Source organism: Sorex fumeus, unplaced genomic scaffold (assembly GCF_029834395.1).
Source record: "Sorex fumeus unplaced genomic scaffold, SorFum_2.1 ptg000048l, whole genome shotgun sequence".
Classification (NCBI taxonomy): Eukaryota; Metazoa; Chordata; class Mammalia; order Eulipotyphla; family Soricidae; genus Sorex; species Sorex fumeus.
The window spans coordinates 6,507,357-6,534,143 of record NW_026606105.1 but is presented as its reverse complement, the minus strand read 5'-3'; the positions used below and the strand labels follow the sequence as shown (position 1 = coordinate 6,534,143).

At 48.7% G+C, this 26,787-nt stretch overlaps 1 protein-coding gene across 1 annotated transcript in view; it reads left to right on the top strand.

Annotated features, from left to right (window-relative positions):
* TMEM178B (transmembrane protein 178B) overlaps positions 1-26,787 on the top strand; it is a 402,185-nt gene that overhangs the window by 350,660 nt on the left and 24,738 nt on the right. Inside the window, exon 3 of the mRNA XM_056123919.1 lies at positions 14,225-14,362. Coding sequence (XP_055979894.1) covers positions 14,225-14,362 — 138 coding nt within the window. The remainder of the gene's footprint in view (positions 1-14,224; positions 14,363-26,787) is intronic.

The following is a 26,787-nucleotide window of genomic DNA, read 5'->3' as shown; positions in this document are numbered from 1 at the left end:
GCCTGGGTTTGGTGCTCACTGGCAGAGTGCCTGACACACAGTGGGGCTGCTCCAAGTTGATTAATGCCATATGGTTCTGTGTCTCATCTCATCTCCACCTCACCAGCAACTGTCCTTCCTTCCAGCCTCTTTTCCTCCCATGCCCATGAAGGATTTGTTCAGCCCTATAGAACTGCCATTTCCAGTTTTTCTTATCTCCTAAGAGATGTTTTCTTATGTTTTCTCATCTCTTATTGGTCTTCAAATTCTTCCCTTAGCCTTTTCTTTCCCTTCTCACTTTTATAACTTTCCTATGGGAGATCAGGTCTTCAATCCTATTGCCTTAGCTCCAGGATTCTCATCTCAGTTTCCCCGGTGCTAAGTCTTTCCCATGCATGAGAAAACTCATGGCCAATGATAAGATGGGTGTCTCCAGTTGGATGTCTGATGGTCACTTACTTAATAAATGGACTTACATTTTTGTAATGACTTATGCTTCCAAGATAGATCCTTCCATCCTCCCTCCAACCACCTCCAAGAAGACCCAGTAGAACTACAAATACTCTGAACATAGAAACATTACATGATGCTTTTTCTTGCTCAGTGTTGTCATCCTTTCCCTGCCCTTCAAATAATAAATTATATATCACTTACCTGATCCTGTGTCACTTTGTCAGTCACCAAGTCCACTCACTTCTACTGATTTTCCTAGCAGTTCCTAAGAAAACTTTGTTGGTTATAGCAAATATGTCTTGGTTTTCAAATCATCAGTCAATCTCTTAAGTTAGTGCATATTCTATAACTGTGCACATAAAAGTATTATAGAAGACCATATTAAGTGTTCCCACATCTTTCTTTATTAATAGAAACTCCCCATCTCTACCCAATTACAGCTCTTACCTTTATACACCCCCATACCTGGATTTCTTCACTTGCCACATGTATGTGGACGCAGACATCCACTGTCTCTTGTTAAGCAGCTCATTTCACGAAGCTAGAGAATCTGTTTTTATCATTCAACTCCATTCTGTTGTTGCACAAAGCAGCTTCGTGGTGAATTTTCATGGAGTGAATGAATGATTGTTCAAATGGACCGTCAAGGACATCCCTGTGGATGGAATTGTTTTCAAGTAGAGAGCAGACTACTCTCCTTTACAGAGGACCTGTCTTTGGCCAAGGAAATCTTGACCTGATTGAGCTTTAACTATCTGCTGAAGAAGTCTGAGTCACAGATAGTCCCCCCAACAAAATCAATCTGTGGGGGGTACATAGGTAAGCACAGGGGGGAAGGAGATTTCAGCCAAGTCTACCACTCATTCCTGAGGACTGACAAGCATCCTGGTCTCAGGAGAGGAAACCACATAGAGGAGAGGCAGATCTTACCCACAAGGATGAAGAGGAAATGGAGGAAACCATTGATCATGGTGCAAGAGGAGAGAAGGAGAAAGAGCAGGAAGTGAGGGGGGAAGCAGCACCCTGGAGCCAGAAGAAGAGGAGGAAGAGGAGACAGGGGAGCGAAAGTGTGTGACTGTAGGAAGGGGAGAGGGAGAGGATCAGGAGGGGAGAAGAATTTCTGTCTTATGTATCATGACCTCAGCCTGCTCAGGGACAGCTCAGTTATCTCTTTGATTCACGATCATTCAACATGCCTCAAAAATGGCTCTGTGATGTATTGGTCGTGTTTTAATAGCCTGCTCTTGCCTTTGAACTGTGCTTTATCACTTGAAATATACACAGGCAGGTGGGTTGCCAAAGTGGGCTGGGAGTCACAGCTACCCAAGCAGAATCGTCTGGTCCAGCACCAGGCAGTCAGACAGGAAAGGGACCGTTATTTTCATTTCAGAGAGTAGACAGTTGGACACAGAAGTCATAACATGAGTAGTAGGGCCAAAGGAATCTCCTGTTCCCATCAGGGCTCACCCATTATTATTCCATGGTTCTTCTTCCAAATGCCTCTTTTTCCCTGCCACACTGCCTATTCCTGTCATCCTAAGCATATGGGCTTTGGAGACATCGCTTAAGTGACAGGGGTGAGCACATACTCCTTAGCTCCCAGCGTTATTATACTTCTAAATTAGAAAACGAAGTTTGCCAAAATTGCAAATTCAGTGATTTGGGGCTGGGGACAAATTATCTGTCCACTTTTTCCTTGGTGTTGGTTGTCACTTCTATGCCTAGCAACCACAAAGTACACATTAGATGATACCAGAAATGCACACTGAGAAATGTATTTCTTTCTCATCTTGTTGCCTGTCTGTGAACACAAGTCACCAGAGATATTCGGGACAACACTTCACAGTTTACTGAGAACTATCAACAATTTCATTTTGTCGGAAATTCTGGGAGTCTATAGAGCAAAGTGGTTAAAAGTCTGGGTTTCAGCTGGGACAGTAGTACAGTGAGTAGGGCATTTGCCTTACACACAGTCAACCTGGATTCGATCCTTGACACCCCATATAATCCCTTGAGCTCCACCAGAAGTGATCCCTGGGCACTGAGCCAGGAGTAATCCCTGAGATGTGCCCGCCCCCCCCCCCCCCAAACACAAACCAATACAAACAAGCCAAAAAGGATCTGGGTTTGAAATCAGCCTCTTCCAAGCTGCCTGACTTGGAGCGAGTTACTCATGCCACGGGGAAGAAGAGATTGAGCAGATGGTAATATCTGATGAGCTGGTGTGTGAGAAGCACTTAGGGCGTGCCTGGCTGTCATTGTTTTTATCATTCTTGTCTCAGATATGGTTTGATAAGGCCAATAAACCATAACCAGTTTGCTGAAAAGCTTCCGCCGACAACTTGATTTTCTTCTCACTCCTCCCCCTTCGATCTGCTCTCCCGTGCTCCCCGTTTAGTCGACATCATTGAGAAATCCTGCAAAATTGTGTGGGTACCTCAGGGAAAGCTTTCCTTTGCAGATACTCCAGTTTGAGTCCCATCCACTCTCAGCATTTTAGTCTGTCATCTGGTTAAACCTTCCACCGCCCCCTGCCTGAACTTGACTCACTCTCGGAAACTGCAGTAAGATGCTCTCTGCTGTTGTTTCTTCCTTCTCGTTCTTCTTCCTGTTCCACTGCTCTCCAAACTGTCACGCATCCTGGACTGGAGGGGCTGGAAGGGCACTGGAGAGAAAGCTCAGGGAGTCCATAGTGTGCCAGGGGGTGTCTCTCTGGGATGGTTGCTCCAGGGGCCAGGGCACAGGGTACCAGCTCTGTCTCCTCTTGAGATCCTGGAGATCCTTTTGGCAAGCTTCCCAGAGGCTGACCACACACCATAGTCTCCTGATAGGGCATCACATTCTCCAGCTGACCTGGTTCCACTCCTTCCTCATCTGCCATATTGTTTGCATCTTGTAAAGTAAAAAGTAAAGGCCCTCCCGTTGATCATCGATTTGCTCGAGCGGGCCCAGTAACGTCTCCATTGGAGACTTTGTTGTTACTGTGTCTGGCATATCGAATACTCTCGGTAGCTTGCCGGGCTCTCCGAGCATCTTGTAATGGAGTCATACCCAGCAGTGTTCAGGAACTAATTACTCTTCAGTGCTCGGCGGAACATGTGGTGCTGGGAAAAGAACCTGGACATCTCACATGCTAAGCCTAAGCCTGTGCTCCATCTTTTGAACCCTCTGCCCCTCTGCTCAATACTGGGGGCTAATCCCCAGACCATCATCACATCCTAACAAGAAAAGCTGTTAAAGGACATTCAAGGGAACATTAGTTTTTGTTGGCATCAAGTTGGCCCATGGAGAAAGCACAGGATCCTCCCAGACAAACCCTGGATGGGATGCTGTGCTTTGTCTTTGCTGCCCTCAGGCAACTCACTGCAGTTTTTCAGGTCACCAAAGTTTCTTTTCCGTGACCTCTGTGGGTATCAAGGCATCTCCTAAACCAGCCACCTGAGGCCCCTTCTTTGACTGTAGGTGTGAGTGGTAGGATTGGGGAAGCTCCCAGTGAGAAGAAGGGAAAGTGCACGGGCCTCTGCTGCCCACTTCTTAGAAACCTTCACCCACCCACTGTTTCCGAGTCCACCTCCCAGCCCAGGCTGCGATTCCACACCAGTTGAAGGCGGGGAGTCCATTCTAGGTAGATAACTGGCAAGTTCTGCACAAGCTCTTATGCTTCTCTTTAGCACATGGAAATAAAATGCAAACCACATATCTAATTTTCAATGTTTCACTAACCACACGGATTATGTAAAAAAGAACCCAGGAAAGTTGACCTGAAAATATCCTTTTATGGACTCCTAGAGTTTCACAATATTGTTGTATCAATCTGGAATCAGTGTAAGAAATTCCTAATGAGACAGTTTGTGAATTACTAAATCTCTGGCAGTCAGTGTGTGCCTCATGACTCAGGGACAAGCGCTCCATACAGGGTCAGGTGTTTGCCCGCCATCCACAGGTGGCTGCCATATTGGCTTTAAAATATGGAGGAGACATCCTCAGGACATCCTCTCTCATTTCATCTGCGAGGGCTCCAAACCGAGCTTTTGGCTGGAAATATCCAGAGCATTCCAGCAAGATCATAGGGTACCAGGGCTCAGGGACCTTGTAACATCCAGGTCATTTTGCTTTAAATGCCATTTTGCTGTTCAAAGAGAAATAACTGTGTTTTAGGGTGAAGAGTTCAGTAGCTGAAGTACCTGAATTCAGTACCTGAATCTCCTTATATTAAGGAGATTCGGGTATCATGATGCTCATGTGAGTGGTTTGAGGTTCTGGAATCACCCCAAAATATTTTGGCTCTAAAGTGTGTAGGTACTGAAGGAATCAGGCACAGAGTCCTCTTACAGAATAGCATAACAACCTAGAGCAACGAACCCCCAGCTCCTGGTAACCCCAGCCATGAAGTCACACAGGACACAGTGTTGGCTAAATAGGGATGTAGCATGTCTTTGGTTTTCACTGCTAAAAGGCACCAAGAATCATTTTCATGGTATATTCATGAGAAGATATTCATGAATATGGACAGGCCTAAGATCCTCATCTTCTATTTTAGTACAGATCAGGCCTCATTGCCCCAGGATTGCTTAAAATTTTAAAGATTTTAAAGCACTCATCTCCCTAAGAACACCAAGTTCTGGTCATTAAAGAAGCACATTCCCAAAGTGGAAAAAAGAGAAGCAAAAATAAAACCTCAAATACCACAACTCAGAAAGACTCCTATGAACAGGAGGGGTGCGTTTCTGGATTTCCCTGTGGGGTTTATGAGCAGGGGTGCACATGTCCACACTGGTATCATGGGCAGTACTGAGAGTGGAGGCTCAGGCCTCCTTTTTCATTCACCTTCTATGGTGAACTTCTTCTTGGCCCCTGACCATCTTCAGAAGAACCATTTTTTTTCTTTCTTTCTTTCTTTCTTTCTTTCTTTCTTTCTTCTTTCTTTCTTTCTTTCTTTCTTTCTTTCAACCAATGTAATGTAATTTGTATTTATTTTTTAATTTTTTAATTTATTTTTAATTTTTTTATTCTATAAGGTAGTTCACAATATTTGATTACATTTAATATTCAAACACTAATCCACCACCATTACACCTTCCCACCACCAAATTTGCGATGTTTCCATCCCAAACCCCAATCCCTGTCCCAAAGCACAACAAATAATATATTTTGTATTGTCTGTTATGAAAAACTGCTGAAAGTGCTACAAAAAAGGTATCCATAGAGGAAACTGTGAAGATTGTTCTATTTTGGCAGGGGCCATTAACGCATTCTTTAGGATATCACTAACATGTTGTTAAAGGTTGAGTGATGTGAGCTTTCACATATATATATATCTGAAAATATGTATATATGCATATATATTTATATTTTAATTAATTATATTTAATATATATATTTCCCTCTATGATTTGTTGACTACAATTTGAACCCCATCAAATGTGGTGTGGTATTTATGGAGAATGGGCAGGGAGTATTTTATGATGTGTCAAGGCTGCATGGTACAAGAATTTGTTCACTCGTTCGTGAGGTTTGGCCCAAGCATGTGGGTAGCGGCCTTGAGCGTGGTGGCGGTTGGGTTCTGGAGGTTTCAGCTGCCAGGGCTGGGTCCTTTGGGGTGGGGAGGGCTCTAACCACCCCCCTCTGGGGCACCCCAAGTGAAACAGTCTAGTGCAGAGTATGGTGTCATGGCTATGGCGCATGTCATGTTGCTCCGGAAGAACCATTTTCATGGCATATCCCATTCCATTACACTTTGGTTGGTTTGTTAAGTTCGCTTCTGGGCTTCGAAGGAGCATGGGCTCTGAAAAGGATGGAGGAATGGAGAGGCCAGGGCAGATGAAGGCCTGATTCCACACCTACCGCTTACTCACTGTGTAGCCTTGATCCCCTGAAATTCTCTTGTGCTAGTTGCTGAGTCTCTGGAATGAGAGGAACAGCATTGGCTTGTACAGCTGCTGGGCACGTCCTAAGTGAGTTGCTCAGCACATGGCTTGTGTGTCCATAGTAGACACTCAATAAATGTTTGCTGTAGTATCTTCCTTTTCCCCAGGTTTTTCCAAGTCTCATACCACTTCTAGGCAGCCTCCAGCATCTTTCCAGGAAGCACAAAACCAACCAGGGTGCCTCTGACTTACAAAAATACCATCTTGGATTGCTCTGTAGGGACTCTTTGGAGGTTGGTTTTTGCCAACCACCCCAGTTTCTGAACCCTGCACTCAGCAGCTTTCAGCATATGTGATGAGGATAGGGATGAGAAATGAGGAACTGACCATTGCATTGGTCCAACTTGTCACTCACAGGCAAACGTCCCGGGGAACAGAGAGCCCCAGAACCCATGTTGGGTCTTTTCAGGGGCTACGTGGCCGAGCCTGTTACCTTCCATCATTGCCTTCTGCAGTGTCTGCTGATGGCTTAACATTGCAGCTAGGGTATAGGGGAGTCTCTGTGTGTGTGTGTGTGTGTGTGTGTGTGTGTGTGTGTGTGATGGTTTGGTCTCCATTCTGGCTTTTCCTTTGTCCTCTCTCAAGGCAGTTGTTTTCACTGCTGACCTAGCTTTCATCAGGCGAGTATAAATTTTGCAATTTGCCTTCCATTGTTTTGACAATGGATGTGATTTGTATGTGGCAGGACCGCATAATATCCCTATTTATGGCATCTCTCTAATCCGGAGGTGGGCTTGAGGAGGAGGAAGAAGCTTCCAGCCCTGTCTTCTGACCCAGAAACCACTTCGTTTCCACAGCAACTACCATGACTTGGGGAGGTGAGGGATGGACAGTGCCGAGAGATAAGTTGGGCTAATTCCTGTGGGATTTCTGGTGTGCTCCTTGAAAGGTATGGTAAGGAGCCTATCATGTAACGTAGTGTGATGTGAAATCTGGTCCCACACAGATGGTCTGTTGGTCAATGACCAACTGTGTTGGGTTGTTTAAGGGATAGTTTCTTCTGGTTTTGAATATAAGACCAGTGGAGAGAGAAATTGCCTTCATGACAGTTGCTGAAGTGATTTGAATTGGGGTGTTACCTTGGTCTCACCCAGCTTTCTTCTGTGTGCTTGTAGTTTTAATTGTTGTCACGGGTGGGATGGCGATCTCATTTAGCAAACATTACTGAGCACCCGCACATATAGGCGTTGTGCTGGAGACTGAAGACAGAAGAAGTGAGACGTGACTGAGCCCTGTGCAAGCTTATGTTAACTGGTAGGAAGGAGATAAATCATTTGCAGGAGGTGCAGGGCAAGTGCGAGAAGATTGACATCACACAAGCATCAATGCAGCTCCAAGCACTGAACCCCCCAGGGCCAGTGCAGTATGTATTCAAAAATATGTGTGTGGGCTGTCTTGCCATGTACGTCAGTGTCCATGAGCAGTTTCCCCAACCCAGCCTGCCACTGCTGCCAACAGATGCATGAAGGGGGGAACAGGGCCTCCAGGCTGGTTGATGATCAGTCGCCGTTTATGCCAATCTCTCTCTCGCCATTTATTCCATTCTCCCCACGCACCTATTCCAGTCTCACTGAGCACCCCATTCCAGTCTCACACTGCCCCTTGTTCCAATCCCCGACTTTGCCCCATGCCAGTCTCCCAATGTCCAGTCTCACAGCCTTAGTCGAGAGCTCAACCTCCAGGATTGGGGGTAGCAATTCCACATAGGTGAGATAACACAATCAACATATGAAAGCCCTTCCTTGGGGGATGTGGGGGGGAAGCTCTTCTAAGACAAAGATCTCCTCTGTGCTAGGAGATCTACTGAAGTGCAGAATTTCATCTAAGGGCATGCTTCTTCTTTCCTTAGTCCATACACATTTAAATGGTTATCTTAAATTTACTTCTAAATATTCTTTCTAGTCATTTTGTATGGACACAGTAAGAGATATATTAAGTTTATAGGGTGGCTCTCCTGGGGCCATCTTGCTATAGATTTCCAGACTACAGTCCTCAAGCCAGATTAGTCCTTCTTAATCCCTGCAGGGTCCTTGTCCAGTGACTTATCTTTGGGTCATGACAGAACTTGTCCAGTACCATGCTCTTAAATTGCTATAAGTTTTATGGCGCTTGGCCTGTCCCATTTTAATGCCAGGGTAGCTTACAGCTTACCCTGGGTCCGTCCAGTTCCTTCACTGGGACCCTGCTTTGGGGGTGCTAGAAAATAAGAGCAACTGAGACTTAAGTCAAGGAAATATGACAGATGTTAGGGTAAATATTATTGGGAGTCAATTAACTCCCAAGTTACGAAGGCTTAGCATTAACTGTCTTCCTGTGTCTATACAAAAAGGACATTGCTTTAAAGTAAACTGCAAAGGACATAAGGGAAAGAGAAAAGCAATATTCACTTACAAATACACAATCCAGAGTCCTTAGAAGGATCTGACCTTACAAGTCACACGGTCTGATTTGGGGATAGAGGTGATTAACAGATAGGGAAAGCAGAGCACAGAGAAGTTCAAGATAAGCACAGAGGAATGGGAGTGCCTCGGAGCACTGTGATGGGTGTAACCCAATAAACCTAAACTCCCTGCAGCAAGGGAGAAAGGACGAACCAATGTTATCCTACTGCCCAGGTTCTTGGAAGTCTCCCTGACTTGCTAGGGAAGCCCAGAAGGATGGTGAGCAGCTTAGGCATGTGCACAGCCCTTTGGCAGAGAGCACAGCACCCCCTAGGCAGGAGGAAATCAGGGAAGGGAAAGTGTGTTATGGCTGGAGCAAGCTGAGCAGGGCTGAGCAGGGGTCACTTCTGAAAGCATTTGAAGGATTCAGGTGCCACAGCAGCACTTTCTTGTGGACACCTAAGAATTATTTTCTTAACAGGGGGGAATGCCCTGCCACAGTGGCAGGGTGGGATGGGGGGGATGGGGGGGAGGGATATTATCCATGGTGGTGGAAAATGGGCACTGGTAGAGGGATGGGTATTTGATCATTGTATAAACGAAACCCAAGCACAAAAATTTGTAAATCTACAACTGTACCTCATGGTGTTTCACTAATAAAAAATAAAATAAAAAAAGAATTATTTTCTTTTCACATGAAATTTAATATTTGAATACTACATTACCACGTTGACCAACTTGCTTTCTGGAAGAAAACCTGGACAAAACCTCCCATTAGCAACCTGTATTTCAGATTATGAATGGGATCCTCACAGCTCCCCCACCACCCTGCCACCCCTTCCCCAGCCTCCTCCTTCTAGATCTGTGCAGTGATGCTGGGAGATGGCCTCCCTGAATGCCTGCTGGAGTCTCCAGCTGGTTGGAGGCTTGGAGGAGAAACATCATCCATGCTTTGCCGGGGGCACACCTCAATGTTAACAAGCAGCAAAATGAAGCTTCCTTGATTCTCCAGGTTCCCAAGCGTCACAAGAACAAAGTCTGGAAGCTTTCTCCTTTGGGGTGCTAAGACTTTAATGATCAGCTTACCCTAATATGCTGCTTGTTCCTTAGATACTCGTACAGCCATAGGGATGCGCGCTTCCGTTTCTCTCTATGTTGATAGCCCTCTAGCTCAGACCCAGGAATGATTTAATGCTTTCAACACATATTAGCTGACTTACTCCTTTCGGTAACCCTTGCAAGTAAGTATTGTCACTGTATCACTGTCCTTCCGTTGTTCATCGATTTGCTCAAGCGGGCCCAGTAACGTCTCCATTGGAGACTTTTGTTGTTACTGTGTTTGGCATATTGAATACATCATGGGTAGCTTGCCAGGCTCTGCCATGCGGGCGAGATACTCTCGGTAGCTTGCCGGGCTCTCCGAGAGGGGCGGAGGAATTGAACTCAGGTCGGCCATGTTGGCTGCGTGCAAGGCAAACGCCCTACCGCTGTGCTATGGCTCCAGCCCCAGTATTGTCACATCCCCCACAAATGTAGAGGTTGCTTCTGACAGTGCAGGACCTCATACCCAGAGAGATGGATTGATTTGCTTGCCTTAATTTGCTGGCTATGTTAGGATTGAGGGGCGAGAGGGAGCCTGCTGGCAAAATCCGTGTTCCCACCTACATCTGTAGACTCTCTGTGGTTACCCTTGAATCATCCCCACCCCAGCTCCCAGAGTTGCTGGCTGTGCAGTCACTGGTTCCAGAATATCCCTTCTCCTTCTGATGGGTTTGTCCTGAGTAGTTCCCTGGCCAGCTTCTTCATCAAGACTTTATCTACTACTTTCCTGGATTGGTCCAACCCACCCATCAACAAGGCAAAACAGACAGGCAGAAATTGGGTCTTCACCGCCTTGCTCAACCACCTCTTCCTATGACCTTGAGCTCCCAGGGACTGATAAATTCAAGAGTGAATGTCCAGCTCCCAGGATGGTTAACACTCCTCTTCCTTATCCCTTATCTTGGGCTCACACATCCCTATTCTGCAGAAGGGACACTTCCTGAAGATAAGCTCCCCTAGAGGTGTCCCCTGTGGTCAGTAGAGAAGGACAGTAGCCTCGATGGCCACTCTTTACCCTTGACACTGGGGCCATCACTGCAAAGTCTGCACTGTTCACAAGTCTTCACCATCACTTAAGGTCTAAAGCAGACCCATCCCAGGTGTTTTAATGAGAAAAGAAAAAGGTCTCTGAAGAGCAAGTCGAAGGCTATTCACTGCATCTATATCTCCCTTCTCTAAGTGGCGTTTATTTAAATGCAGGTCTCCTCGCGTCCTGTTGCAAGCTACCTTTCGATTTAAATGTTAATAGGAATGTAAACTTCAAAATCCAAATTTTTCCAGGAGGAGACCTGCTTTCTTGGACTCTATTGAAATGGCTCCCTTTGCCTTCACTCCTCCACTCCCCGTCTTTGTCAGCTCCCCTCTGCCCACTGCTTTTCACTGTGCGGAACTACATTCTTCTTCTAAAAGCGTGTAGAATGTACTTTTCATATTTGGGAAATTAGAATGTTAAATGTTCAGGTCACGGAATGCCGATAATGGACTCCAGCCCAGCGCGAGGCCCTGCAAGGTTTTTCTTTATCTCGGTCTTTTGCCAGTGGAATCCGACTCATCATTCAGGCTCTTTCCCAGGGATTATTTTTAGGCTGACTCTGCATAATGCTTGCCTGTGCCCCCCCTCCCCACCTTTCCCGCCATCTCTCTCTTCCTTTTTCTGTAAAAAGGCAGGAAGCGATGGAGACAGAAGTACAGGCTATGCCCATGGCTACAGAGTGTGACCCTGGGCACGGTGAGCAAATACAGTGATTGCAAATGGCCCTTTCTGGGATGCAGGGCAGTGGCTCAAGGTTTGGTGTGCAAGAGGGGATGGACACTTTTTTTTGCTTTTTGGGTCATACCTGGTGATGCTCAGGGGTTACTTCTGGCTCTGCACTCAGGAATTGCTCCTGATGGTTCTTAGGGGACTAGATGGGATGCTGGGAATCGAACCCAGTCAGCTTCATGCAAGGCAAATGCCCTACCCACTGTGCTATCATTCCAGCGGGGGGGGGGGGGAGGGGGATGGACACTTCTGTGGGCACACAGACCCAGCCTCCCCCCACCCCCCCCACCCCACCCCCGCTCCCCCTCCCTGCTCTCCATGGAGACTGGGGCTCATTTGCCTTTTGCATGGGGTGTGGGTGTGATTTGGCCCTTCTCCTTTGAGAGCAGAGACTGTGCCCTGGGGGTGCTCTGGCAGACCCCACCTCCCTCAGCACAGATCCCTTGTACAGGGATTGTGTAAGCAGCATTGCTCCCCCTGGTGCCCCACAGGCAGCCCAGGGCTGAAGAAGGTAGGGGAAGGGGTGCTGCACCAGGGGATGCCTGAGACCTGGGGTGGGTGATGCTGGGGAGGAGGGAGGCCAGGCGGCTGCTGGAGTGGGGTGGGAAAGAACTAGGGGCGCCGGGGGAGCTGAGGTAACCGGAAGCTGAGCAAGGTGCCCACGGGGTTGGCTGGAGAGACATTGGCTAACTTTCCAGCGGCCAGTTCTCTCCACCCTTCAAATGCGCTTGGTCTGAGGGAGCAAAGAGGGCCTGGCCTGGTCTCCAGGGGGGCCCGGGGTGGGGGGCTGTTTGAGAGCAGGAGGTAGGTCCTTCTGCCCTCCCCCTCCCCCAACCTGAGTCTCTGGGAATGATCTGGGAAGGGAAGGGTGCAACATTGTCTATTTTCCTCCACACCCTTGACCTCTGAGAGACTAACCAAATCTTGAAGGGAGGGAAGAGGGAAAAGAGAGGAGGAAAGGTGAGGGAAGGGGGGAGGAAGGGAGGTAGAGGAGGGAAGGAAAGGAAGAATGGAGAGAGCAGGGAAGATGGAGTGAAGAAGGAGGAAGGATGGAGAGAAGAGGGAAGATGGAGAGAGGAGGAGGAGGGATAAGAGGTAGGAAGGAAAGAGAAAGGAGGAGACAAGGGAGAGGGAAGGGAGGAGGGAGAGAGGAGGGAGGGAAAGAAGAAGAGAAGAGGGAGAAGAGAGGAGGGAGGGAGAAGGGAGAAAAGAGAGAGGAGGGAAAACGCACATGAAAAAATGCTCTACCTTATTAATCATCAGGGAGATGCAAATCAAAACAACAATGAGATGTCACCTCACACCACAGTGACTGGCACACATAAAAAAAAAACAAGAACAACTAGTGCTGGTGCAGATGTGGGGAGAAAGGGACTCTCTTTCATTGTTGGTGGGAATACCGACTGGTCCAGCCTTTCTGGAAAACAATGTGGGCATTCCTTAAAGAAATAGAAATTGAGCTTCCATATGACCCAGCAATACCACTTCTGGGAATATACCTCCGGGATATGTTCATCTGCACCTCTATGTTCATTGCAGCGCTGTTCACAATAGCCAGAATCTGGAAACAACCCAAGTGCCTGAAAACAGACAACTGGTTACAGAAACTTTGTACATCTACACAGTGGAATACTATGCAGTTCTTAGGAAAGATGCAGTCATGAAATTTGCTTATTAGTGGTGATCATGGAGAATATCATGCTAAGTGAAATGAGTTAGAAAGAGAGGGACAGACATAGAATGACTGCACTCATTTGTGAAAATGAAATAGCATAATATGAGACTAACACCCAAGGACAGTAGAGACAAGGGCCAGGAAGATTGCTCCATAGTTGAAAGCCTGCCTCATGAGCTGGGGAAGAAGGCAGCTGAAGTAAGGAAGAGATCACTAAGTCAATGATGGTTGGAGGGATCGCTCGGGATGGGAGATGTGTGCTGAAAATAAAGGACCAAACATGATAACCTCTCAGTATCTTTATTGCAAACCATAATGCCCCGAAGTAGAGAGAGAGTATGGGGGAATGGTTTGTCATGGAGGCAGGGGGAGGGTTGGAAAAGGGGAGGTGGATTATGGGGACATTGGTGGTGGAGAATGTGCATTGGTGGAGGAATGGGTGTTCGATCATTGTACTGAAACTCAATCATGAAAGCTTTAGAACTGTATCTCACAGTGATTCAATAAAATAAATAAATAAAATAAAAAGAGGGAGGAGGGAGCAGAGGGAGGAAGGAGGGTAGAAACAGGAAGGAGAGGCAAGGTGCTCCCTTCAGGGGTAGCCACTATGCCCAGATAGATCCCTGTTGAACCACAGCAGCAATCCCACCCTCTAAGCACCCCCAGACTGAAGGGTGCTGTGTGTAGGCTCTTGAGCCAGAAAAGCTCAGTGCAGACAGTGGAGCAATCTTCCTGGCCCACCTCTCCCTGGGTGCCTGTGTTCCTGAACTCAGAAGTCCCAGGGGTGCTCTTGCAACCAGGGGGAGCTGGTGAGGAGTGGGGGAACGTCTCCCCTCCTCCAAGGAAGCTCCCTGTGCGAACCCAGCCCCTTGCTGCAGGGCACAGGCCCCTCGTCTCCTGCCCATGCTGGCTCTAACGCCACCTCTTGTCCACTTGCTTCCTACAGACCTGCGCAGGATGACGGCGGGCTTCATGGGCATGGCCGTGGCCATCATCCTCTTCGGCTGGCTCATCGGCGTGCTGGGCTGCTGCTGGGACCGAGGCCTTATGCAGTATGTGGCGGGGCTGCTCTTCCTCATGGGAGGTAAGGCCGGTCGGTGCTGCCCAAGGCTGGCTACCGGGACAGGGAGCTGGCCAGGGGCACTGCGGGTAGAGGCAGACACCAAGGGCTGGGGCTGGGATCTCTTCTCCATCAATACCATCTAGGCCCCTCCTCGTCACTCTCCATTGGAATCTCAGGGCCTGGCTGCCCAGCGTGGGGCAACTGTGGCTGTTGTTAAGACACAGGGATTCGGGCCCAGAGAACCCCACTTCCAGGAGAAGGCTCCAGCAGTTCATGCACACATCAGGCTGGGGTGAGAGGCAGGCACTCTCCGTGCACAATTTCCCCTTCCAAAGTCTATCTCCAAATGGTCTGGCAATTTCTTTACAAAGCCCAATATGCAGGCACCATCACAGCCAGGGATTCATCCAAGAGAAATGAAAAGAGGCGCCTGCATAGACACATGGACACTTGAATACGCGTGTTTGCACAGTTTTACTCAAAATCAGCCCAGATGGAAGTAAGTCAGAGGCCTTCAACTGGGGAAGAGAACAATGAACTTGACGGTGGCTGTGTAGCGGAGGATCAGCCTGCAACAAGAGCATCTGGTTCAGTGGCCACATCTGGTGTTGCTCAGGACATATGCCTGCCTCTATGCTCAGGGCTTACTCCTGGCTGTGCTTGGGGACTGATTTGAAGTGCTGGGGATCAAACTGGGGTCCACCATATGCAAGGCAAGTGCTTAAAACCCTGGACAGAAATATTGGGAAACTATCGACAATGCAACCCCAAGGGTGAATTCCAAACCAAACTTGCAAAGTTAAAGAACCTGGACTTCCAAAATGATGGCCAGTGCAATTCCTAAACAGACAATCTAGAGAAAGGAAAACTATAGGAATAGAAGATGCACCTGAGTGGAGTCGGGGAGTGTTTTATTTCTGAAAGGGATTTCAGGGGCCTAGGAAGGTAAGATATGGGACATTTCTGCTTCTGATTCTCCAGCTATCAATAGGCACTTGTCTGAACTCATTCAGTAGAAAGTGACTTTATTGTAAACTTTACAGAGTTGCCACCTTAAAGAACTTACAAACCATGGCTCTCTGGGTGAGAGAGAAGTCCAGGGTCTAGACAGTTGCCTTGCACATGGTCAACCTGAATTCAATCCCAGGTACCACATATGATCTCCCTAGCCCAGTTAAGAGTGATCCCTGAGCACAGAGCCAAGAGTTAAACCTGAGCACCACCCGGTGTCCTATTCTCAGATCTCTCTCTCTCTCTCTCTCTCTCTTCTCTCTCTCTCTCTCACACACACAAACATACACACTCGCACATACACATACACACATACACACACGCACATGCACACACACACACACACACGCATGCACGCACGCACGCACATATTCATGGCTCTGTTTAAGAAAGCAACCTTCCCAAACAAGATCTTATCCTTGATTTTGGGGCCCTGTCTTCCTGTATTCTGTCTTCCTGCTGTGTCCAGCGCCAGCCACCTCCTCACCCTGAGAGGGGAGAGAAGAACTTGGCACTCAGCACAGGGAACATAAACATCCACCTACCGCACACACTGGCCCCTTTTCTCTACACCTAACATGTGTGGGGCTCTGGGTTTGAGCCTCAACCCTGAGTGTGGCGTTTCCATGGGGAGCACTCCTCTCAGTTCCTCCTCTCAGAGACAGTGGTTGGAGGGGAGAGTGGGCATTGCTGGAGGCAGTTAGATGGGTTCTGCAGAGAAAGGACCACGAGTACCATACCCGAAGGCCACTTTGGTGACTCTCAGAGCCCACAGTACACATTACGCTCAGTGTTCCATTATCACCTGTGGGCTGAGTATGTGTGTGTGTGTCGGGGGGCGGGGGGAGAAATCTGGCTGAGGAGCCAGGGCAGCTGTCTATCTCAGTGTGGAGGGAGCACTTGAGGGCCAGTAAGCTCTGGGGGACAGGCAGAGAATCATGGCATGCCATGTGTGGGGCTAGACAATCAGCAGACTGGCCTTCTGAGGAAGCCCCCACCTTTTAACCTGTCCCAATCCCCACAGGCCTCCTGGGGTCTCATGCCTGCAGTGAGGGCTAAGGCAGGAAGAGACTTGGACCACTCCTTCTAGCTCTTTCCACCAGTCCTGCTCTCTGTCACAGGCTGAGGCCTCCTTCCCAGTCCCGCTGACCTTGCCTATTGCTTCCTATCCCCGCTGAGGAAACCAGTGGACCCCCACCACAACATTCTGCCCTCCAGATGGCAGCCATGGATCCCCTTCATGTCCCTCTGCCAATCACCATGCTACCTAGCCCTGCAGAATGTGCAGAGATAAGATGGAGTGTCTCTGCCACGCCATTCCCACTAAGACTCATCTGGGTCCACTGAGACAGGCTGCCAGAAAACAAGGCTCTCCTCGGGCCCAGAAGACCTGAGCAAACAGGCCACAGGCAATGCAGCGGGTGATGTGCCCCTAGGGATGATGCCTTTTCCTCTCTGTTGACTGCTTGGACTTGCTGGTGGGTGCTTGCAAGCTTGCATGTCTTCACCTCCTAAGGCCACCATTTCTCAGGGTCTGAAGTCACCTACTGCCCAAGGGTCAGCTTCCTTCTAGCTGCATTTCCTCAGGAATGAGAGCACAGGGCTGGCCCATATATCTGTTCTCACTAGGGCACACACTACAGTAACACTTCCTTCCCACAAACCGGAGACCTTGGGGGACAGTCTTGGGGAACAGAGTGAGAAGCACAGTCGGAGCCCTGCCCCCCCCATGGCTGGGGCACCCCCCCATCCCCACCCCTATGCTTGCTGAGTATCCGGTTCCTCCTCGCAGTGATGGATGCATAAGGATATTCCTGCCTCTGGCCTGGGCTGTGGAGACCCTGACCACAGCATGTTCAAATTCCCTTGCATGCTTCAAAGCACACCAATGCTGCCACTGGAAAGAGAGCACAAAGGACTGAGTGCAGATTTTGCAGACTTAAGGCATAGGGTCCGTCTCTGCCACCACCTGGTCCCCCAGCATTGCCCAGGGTCATCCCTGAGCACGGAGCCAGGAGAAGTCCCACTCCTACTCTTGAGCACTGCCAGCTGTGGTCCCCAAATAGAGAAAAACAAAACAAAATATTTATACAGGGTCCCTCCTGAGAGCAAATCAATCAGAGCTTCCGGATAATCCAGATGTGGGTTGAAATACTGCAAAGAAAGGGCAGAAATAAAGTGATTGGGATAAAGTTTTCTCCATCTCTAAAAGGACTGGAGCGATAGCACAGTGGTAGGGCATTCGCCTTACAAGCGTCCAACATGGCCCACCCGAGTTCGATTCCTCTGCCCCTGTCGGAGAGCCCGGCAAGCTACCAAGAGTATCTCGCCCGCACGGCAGGGCCTGACAAGCTCCCCATGACGTATTTGATATGCCAAACACAGTAACAACAAAGTCTCCAATGGAGACATTACTGGGCCCGCTCGAGCAAATCGACAATCAACGGGAGGGCCTTTACCTTTTACCTTTAAGATGGTTTGGTCCCAGGGATACACTAGTAACCCAAGGTATGACATGGTGCCTACTTTTCCCTGCCTCCCCAAAAACCGCAACACACAGACACACACACACACACACAGACACACACACACACACAGACACACACACACACACACACACTGCTCTGTTCAGGGTAATTTCCAAAAACTCCATATGAAACACTGTCACTGAAGAGGGGGTTAATTCTTACAGTGGGGTTCCCTCTGAGCCCCAATCACTGGGCAACCCAACTCAATCTGCTTTACTAGGATGTACGCTTCTTTTTTTTAATGTTTATTTTTAATGTGTGAAATTGTTATTTACCAAGTTGTTCCTAGGAGAGTTTACATTGCCAGTTCCAACCCCCTGTGGGACCTTCCCTCCACCAGTGTCTCCGATTCCCTTCCATGCCCCAGTCCACCTCCTTGGCAGACCCAGTTTTAAGTTTAGTTATTGGCGTTTGTCTCTTCATCCTGGCAGTGTTGTTGGTGCCATGGTCCAGACATGCATAGGCCTCACTTCCACACCACACATGTGTGCTCTTTCTTTTAGGGGCAAAACCACAGTTCCAGATGCAAGGCTAGCAGCCGGCTGAGCTGGGCCAAGTTGCTGTTCCAAGCTCAGATTCCAATGACCTGAGCTCTGCGCTGGTTGGCAGAACCCCATCCTCTCCCTACTGGCGCTTTGTTCCCTGTGTCCCTGGCTAGAACACTCAGAGAGGCTGGCGAGGGAGCTACCAGCCAGTCAGGCCCCCACAGGGGGAGAAGCCGAGGGACCAAGCCACTCAGAGCTGACCCCGAAGATGGTGGTCTTCAGGGGGAGATGAGGCTCTGTGGGCAGCCTCAGAGGCCCATGTCTCGGGAAGCTGCATCTGCAAACCCTGAGAGTTTGGTTCGGTTAGGAACAAGGGAGGGCCTGGACTCTGGAATGTCCCTCAGTGTGCCCCAACAGAGAGACACTGAGATGCTAGAGTGCTGAACCAGACAGCTTAAAGCCGGGTGTCCACTGACTCCACCATCCTCCCCCCAAAACTTCCCGGCCCTGCCCTGCCATTGTTGATCCATGGACACTGTGGGAAGATCTTGGAGAACCTCCACTCCCTGGCGCAGCCTCGGTGAGGCAGTCCGGCATGGCAAGTCCAACCTCGGTGCCACAGGGATGGAAAAGTAGGGAGATGGGGGGAGGGCCCTTGGTTTTCACCAGGCTTTTCACTTTAGACTTCAATAACCCAGCAGAGAAGAGGATTCCTGGGGTGGGGGTAGAGGGTAGGTTATCTTTGGGAACACGGAAGTGGAAGGGAGAACAGCATATACTGGGTAGCTGGCCAGCCCTACAGTGGCGAGCAGGTGGGCACAAAGGGGGTACAGCAAGAATTGGCCCAAAAGGTTAATTCAGAGTCCAGAGTGGGACCATGGGGAGGCAGCTGGGGCAGGGAGGAAGAAGAAGAGTTCCATTCACAGTCTCTTCTCAGTGCCGTTGGGGGGTTCAGTGGTTCATCATGGGCACCCCACTCTTCCTGGCGTGGCTGTTTCCATTAGAGAGAACAGCCCATGCCTTGTGAGCTAAGCAGCTACCAATGGTTTAATTAACACTCAGCCCCAAAGAGGCAGTAATTAAGTAGGACAGCTCAGTGGGGCTGGCGGCGGGGAGGCCTTGAGAGGGGGCTGGGAGTGGGATCCAGTTTCCCCCTTGGCAGGGTCTCCAGGGGAGGACCTGGCCCAGACATGTTCCTCCCAGCTTGGCGCCAGAGACAAGAGTCCTGATGAGTCATAAGTGGTATTCAGTCGCCCGGGGACAGGGTGACATGGGGGAGCACAGGCTGTACCCACCACTAGGAATTCACAAGCCACTTGCCGATCTGGACACTGGGAGCCACCTCCAGCCTGCAGATGTGTGAACATGGGCTGCCCAGCCCATCCCCCACTCCCACACACTTGGGTAATAGCCATAACTGCACCCCAGTTCCAGGCTCAGGCTAGAGGCCCCCTCCCCGTGCCCTAACCACACCTGACTATCCATCCTCAGAGCACACAGAACTCAAAACTCTAAATCTAGAGGGTCCCTCATTGGCTTTCCAGGTACCAGAGACTTCCCGAAGCATTGACAAAAGCCACTTCCTCACCCTCACCTGACCCCGTCTTAGCTCAGATTCCCAAAGGCAGATCTCTGTCTATGTCCTTGGGTAGAAGAAGGGCCACCTGTTCTCAGAGGCCACTTACAAGAGACCTCGTTCTGTATTCAGGGTACCACTCTCAAGATCTAAGCACCTCAACACTCCCCTTTTTCTACCCTCATGACACTGGGCCTTCAGATTCCAACATAGGAACCAGGGTGGGGTATCCCCCAAACTGCAACCTATACACAAGAACCATTCTCCGTCTTTCTCTTCCCTGTCTCCCCAATCTCTGGGGCATAGGCCTTCCTTGAAGGAAAGGAAGGGGCCTTCTTGCACTCCCTTATTCAATGAGTCCTCCCTGCCACTATGCTTTTTCATTCATTTCTCTCTCCACAACGTCTTCACTGCCTTCAGAAACGTTTTGTTGTGCTGTGGTGGGTTCATGGCTTGTTTGTTTCCTAGCAACTATAAGCAAGTACCTCTAATGCAGACACCTGTGGATTAGAATTCAGTGCAACCTAACCGAGCTCTTCTCCGAGTGTCACTGCAGTGAAAGTGGGGCCAGGGGTCCCATCTCCCTGGCCACAATGTAGAGGGTGAGCTTCCTCTTGCAGGTGTGGCTCTCATGCAGCTTCTACATCTGGCCTAGCCAAGGCCACAGGAGAACTGACCTGCATATTTTTTTGTTGGGGGGTGGGGAACTAGCCCCAGGGCCCCACTGGAAATTCTCTGCCAACTAGGCCATAAGCTCACATCAAGGATCTGAGGATGCGGTACTGGTCAGGCATGAAAGTTCTGGGGACTCCCTGGGCCACTGGGCCACATCCAGCAGTGCTCAGGGGACCATGTGGTGCCAGGAGTTGATCCCGGACTGAATGGGGCGAAACGTGCACACACCTCTGTACCTGACCTTCAGGTCTTATGCAACCAGATAGCACTTCCAACTTTGCAGAAAAAATGAGCGTTTCATGGAATTCCCTTATTTCCCTCTCTCCCCACACTTCATTTCCCCTCTAGTTTGCATCTTGTGTTGGGACTATGCATTGGTTTCATCCAGTATGCCAGGATTGGTGTTCAGTGAAGTGCATCGTTGGTTCCACATCACTTCCTTTTCCCTGGCATCCTTTGCCTGCTCCGTGACACCCCCCAAAGCACCACGTCACACCCACTGTTCCCATCTCTTCAGACTTCTCTGGGCTGAGCAGGGCTGCCCACCTTCCTGGTAGTGTGCACGGGGCTGCTGGGTGCAGGGTCGGGAGCCTCTGCCAGGACGTGCCTGATGCTTTTCTTGTGACAAGATCATATGATAGATATAAGAGAGCAAATACACAGAGGTCAAGTGCCATTTCCATCACCTCCTATTTAAAGTTCTCCCCATCAGCATGATGTATGATGGTACAGACCTTGATCTCCTGGCTGGGACAGTGGCGTCTTCTTTCTCCTTGTGAACTTACTCCCCCCCCTTCCCAGACGGCCCTTCTGGGAAGGAAGTCAGCAGTGCCTCCCACCATGCCTAAGGGTGTGGGTTTTTTCTCGGTAGTGGAGCAGTGTCATACCTCACTGGGGATGCTTCAATGTGGGAGAGTGGCCTCTTCTTCTCTCTTTATGAATGTTTTCAGGTTTTTATTTGAATCACATTGGATGCATGAATGTGTCTCACACTTGAGTGATGATGTGGTCATGCTGTGTTTCTTGTCGTGAGTTGGTACTTTCATCCCTGACCATCGGGTTCTCTCCCAGTTGACTCCAAGTCACATCTTGAATGCCTATCAAGGTGGAGGTGGTTTTGTTGTTGTTGTAGTTGTTGTAGTTGTTGGTGGCGTTGTTGTTGTTGGTGGTGGTGGTGGTGGTGGTGTGTGTGTGTGTATAGTTCTTAAGTTGTCGCTCCTGCACAGTGCTCTACAGTGCAGGGCTCAATGTATCTATTTCCAGCCTCAGTCTTCAAATGCCCCACACCCCTTCTCCCAGGAGCTCCCCTGTCTTTTCTTTGGAGAATGACATTGGTTGGAAGAATCAGCTTTATGTTTAGAGGCCTCTCCACACACTTAGACATAAGCCCCAGGAACTCTGGAACCTGGTCTTTCTCATGTGTCTACACTCAGGTGTGTCTGCTGAGCGCATAGTCAGTGAATTATGTACTGCTGACTATGGGGGTTGCTTTGTCTTAGTGAGTAGCAGACAAGGAACAGCTTAATCTTACCTTCTGTTCCTGGTCTCTTGGATTTCTCTTGGATATCTTCTCCCCTTCCATGGGAAAGATCATCCTCTTCTTGCCCTTATTAGAAAAATCCTTTTGGTATAAAGGGGCTCAGAGTCCTTTTGGAAGTCAGGTATGAATTGTACATGAATTCACAACAAGCTTTTATCTTTAATTTAGACTCTTAAGATGTTAAGAACAAAGGGACATTGAGGAACCCAGTATGACCTTGTGTTTCCAGATAACAATAGGTGGGTCCCTTGTCCTGCCTTGCTCAGCTAATGAGTGCCTGCGTCCAACCCCAAATACCAGCCTGGATTCCCTCTGCCTCAGCTTCCCACAACCCCAGTCAAAGACACCCAGGTCCCTGGTGCCTCATGCTGAGTTAGCGCCAAAGCTGCACTTATGAGCATGTGCTAGACCTTGAATCTCACTCCCCATTTCCCTTTCTTCCCCCACTTCTCAGCATACAAAGGGCATGTGGAGGTGCTTGCAGCCAGAATTGAGGGCACAAGTGGTAATGGGAAAAGGAAACCATTAAAGGTTCTCCTGCCACCTGTGATCAGTGTAACCTTTCGTTCCTCCCATCCATCAGGGGGAATGAAGGGAAGGCCCAGAAGAAGCTCAAGTCATCAAGTATGAGTGATTGCAGTGATTTGCAAAGCAATGATGCCAAATGTCCCCCCTTCACCCCACAACCAGGTTCACCTGAGAGTGGTGAAGCTGTGTGGTGAGCCCCCAGATGCCCCCTCTTCGGAAATGAAGACCTTGATAAAGGTCCAGCAATTCTGAATACTTCTGAAACTAAGCATAAAAAAGGCAAGGCAATGGCTTCCTTGCTTAGACGACTCTTTAAAGGAGTGACATGATTCAAAAAATTTTTGTGTGGTCCAGCATGACTGGAACTGTGTTCCTATAAATCTGGGGGATCCTATGCTTCAAACATCAGGATTCATGGATAAGAGAGCAGAGGCTTGTAAGTAAGCTATCCAAGAGGGAAGAACACATTCAGTAAGTCAACATCTTACCTTGATGCTCGGTGTAGTACAGTCCTTAATCAGTGGTAGCTGTCATTATGATAGGTAAGTGGCAACTGTGGCTATTACCTTTGTTCTCTAACTGAAATCCATTTCAGTGGGCAGAGAAGTGCCCATAACCTGTCAAAGCAGATGGAATCAAGGGCAACTTGACACTCCCTGCTAAACTGATTTGCGGGTTCCATGTGGGATGTCCCTCAACTACAATCACTCTCCTCTTGCTTTTACATCTCACCACCTGTCAGAACTCCAAGCAGAGATTCTCAGGCCATGTCATCTCCAGGAATATGACTCACCTGTTTTACTAGAGATTAGTTAAGCATTGATACTAACATTCGAAAGAGACATTTGGAGAGACTCATGGTCTGGAGCATTAGGAAATGGCACCTACTCGTACCTAATGTAGAACAGTGGCCAGAATGGGTCACTCTGGTTATGTAGGAGACAGGAGGGCATCCTTTTTGCCTGCGAGTTGGAACAGACCCAGCAGAGTAGCGCCCGACCCCTACAGAAGCTATTACAATCTGCACTTTTGAAGAGAAGGGAGAGTAGTTTTGGCCCTGAAAACCTAAAGCTGGTCAGCAAAGGCCGTATCTGAAAGCACTGGGTGCTGCCAACCTCAGTATTCAGCTAATCCACAAGTGCTCTGATCAGTGTCCCTGGACAGATGCTAAGACAGAGCAAACTTTGGAGAGAGCGAAGGAGGGTGCCTGGGATAAGCTCCAGAAGTGCCCTTTGGGAAAATGGAACCCCTGTCTTTTGGATATCCCTATCCACCCTTCTCAACCTCTTGACCCACCCTTTCTTCTCTGCCACTTCATGGAGACAAAAATCATTGTTCAGGAAGTTGAGGAATTAGACTGAAAGGGAAATGATGGTTCTGTCATGGAAAAGAAATGTAGGATAAAAGGAGCCCCAGACTACCCAAGGGGCCAGGTGAAATTTACTTAAGTTAGTTAATATTAAGCCTTCCTGCATCACTGTGAAAGGAAACCAGCCATAGCCCCTAACTCAAGAGAAATGGTGAAAACTATAATGTTAATTCACAGTGGGTACCCAGGACAACGTCCTGTATCGAGGTCAATGACAATGTATCCTCGATACATTTTTAAATTTTATTATTTTTAAATGTGATTTTTAAAATTAGTGTTTGAGTTACTGAACTACCTTTTTAATAATCACCTTCAGTGACACACGATTATAGGTAGCCCCCTACCAGCACTGCCACTATTATACAAAGACACACATATCATGAGGATGAGAAAGATGGAATTGCTGAACAGGAAGTGTATGTTCACTCTTGTCAGCACCCTACTCATTCATGCACACTGGATGCATTTACATGGTATGTTGTATTAGATTATGTTCTGCATTGTTGTATATTCATATTCTAAACCAGGCACTTTTAAAGCACTGAACCATCATGGAAAATAGGATGAAGTGCTGGTGCAGCTTGTCTTTCAGTTGGAGATGCCATCAGTCTATGGTACCATAGATGCTTGGCCCCATGTCAGATGATAAGAACTATGGAGGAAATTCATCTGGAAGGGAGGGATGCTGATGTGGATGTGAGTCATCATAGCAAGGTGTAGACACAAGGATGAAGTTTGTGCTTTGGAAGACCTCTCTGAGGTGGAGACGGAGGATGGAAGGAAGAGGGGAGACCTAGGAAGATCTGAGATGCAGTGATTCCTTACAAAAAGAGCAGACACAAGGGGCCTGGGATGGGAATGAACTTGTTGGATAGGAACAAGTGGAGAAAAAGAACAATTATGACAGGAGTAGAGTGAGATGGGGGCATACCAAATAGGTGGACAGCTCACACAGTGCCTCGGAGGTGTAATGGAAGAGGTTTCATGTCTGTTCTTTCCTGCTCTCCATCTGTTTTTATGGTTCCCTCTGGATTCTCCCTGGGCCATCATTTGATAGTGTGACTTTCATCAGTGGGCTGGCTCTCTCTGGGGCTACCTAGAGCTAATTTTCCTGCAGTCTGCCATGTCCAATCCCAGTGAGTGGGTGCTATGGTATCTATGCCCAGGGTGGCCAGGTCAGGTGGAAGGGGTGCTGTCACATGCCTCCTGAAGTTACAGTGTCATATAACTAGAGCATCTCTCCCCTCCATCCAGCAATGCTTACATAATCTGTGGGGCCCAGCACCAAATAAAGCCTGGGATCCCTTCTTCAAACATTGTCCAAGTTTCAAGATGGTGGCGGCACAGCCAGATGAACATGAAGCCAACTTGGTCAGCGTCAATCACCCTTCACGCAAAATCCCTGCTCCCTGGACATTGTAGCCTGTTTCTGCAAGGGTTCCCAGAGATCTTGAGAAATAAGGCCTTTCCTTTTTTACTGTGTGCAGCTCCCTTGACCCTAATGCAGACAAGTCTCTGGGGGGAAAAAAGGCACACAGAATATATCCCTGCCCTTTCCCTAGGGCAAAGCTGTCTCCCCAGACACTGCCAGCACACCCTGCTAATTAACTGAAGCTGAGTTGATTGCACACCATGGCAAGGGAGAACACTCCCTCACCAAACTGTCAGGGGCACAGAGAGGGGAGGTTGGCTGGAGTTAATTGGGAATTGGAAGCTTGATTTCAGGCCGTTATTTCAGTGTGGGTATTTGGGGAAAATCAGGTGAGAAAACATAGAACATCCATGATGTCCAGCAGCAAAGAGTTGTAGGAAAGCTTTGAACAGGAGCACTGGTGTGGACGGAGATGCTCCAGCACCTGACTTTCAGGGGCGAGGCCCTGAGTTCAATCCCTTGTCCCACCCTACATGCTGATTGCAATCCTTGAAACAACACTGTGTACTCCATGTCTGGTACATGACAACCAGGTGTGTGTGTGTGTGTGTGTGTGTGTGTGTGTGTGTGTGACACATGGTGATCAAGTGAGTGTAGCCCTGCCTGGGTCAGTTCAAGGATAAACAAACCACACTGAAGGAAAGAGAGGGGAACAAAAAAGAGTTAGTGACTCTTTTTTTTTTTTTAATTTTTATTAGTGAACCACCATGAGGTACACTTGTCGACTTACAACTTAAATTTTTGTGCTTGGGTTTCAGTTATACAATGATCAAGTACCCATCCCTCCACCAGTGCCCATTCTCTACCTCCACCAATCCCAGTATTCCTCCCACTCCCCTATCCCCCCATCCCACCCTTCCTCTGTGGCAGGGCACTCCCTTTTGTTCTCTCTCTCCTCTTGGGTGCTGTGGTTTGCAAAAGAGGCATTGAGTGGCAATTATGTTTAATCTATAGTCTACTTTCAGCATGCATCTCCCATCCTAAGGAAGTTCCCTAATGATCAGTTCAGCCCCTTCCTCGACAAGGGCAGACCTGCAGCAGATGGATTGGAGAAGAGTGACGGCCCTGAACTGTTACCCATACTGAGATGTGGTGTTGGCTCAATGTCTCAGTTGAGTGTCATGAGTAAATTTGGGGTCTTGGGATGATCTCTCCACTGACTGGTGCCTTCCTGGCTGGCCTGTCCCCCACCCAGGCATGACGATATTCAGGAACACCTTAAATCATTAAGTGGAGACTGCAGCAGTGGAGACTGACTCCCCAAGGTCTCCTCTTGCCTTGAGAAACAAGAAGCCTGCCTTT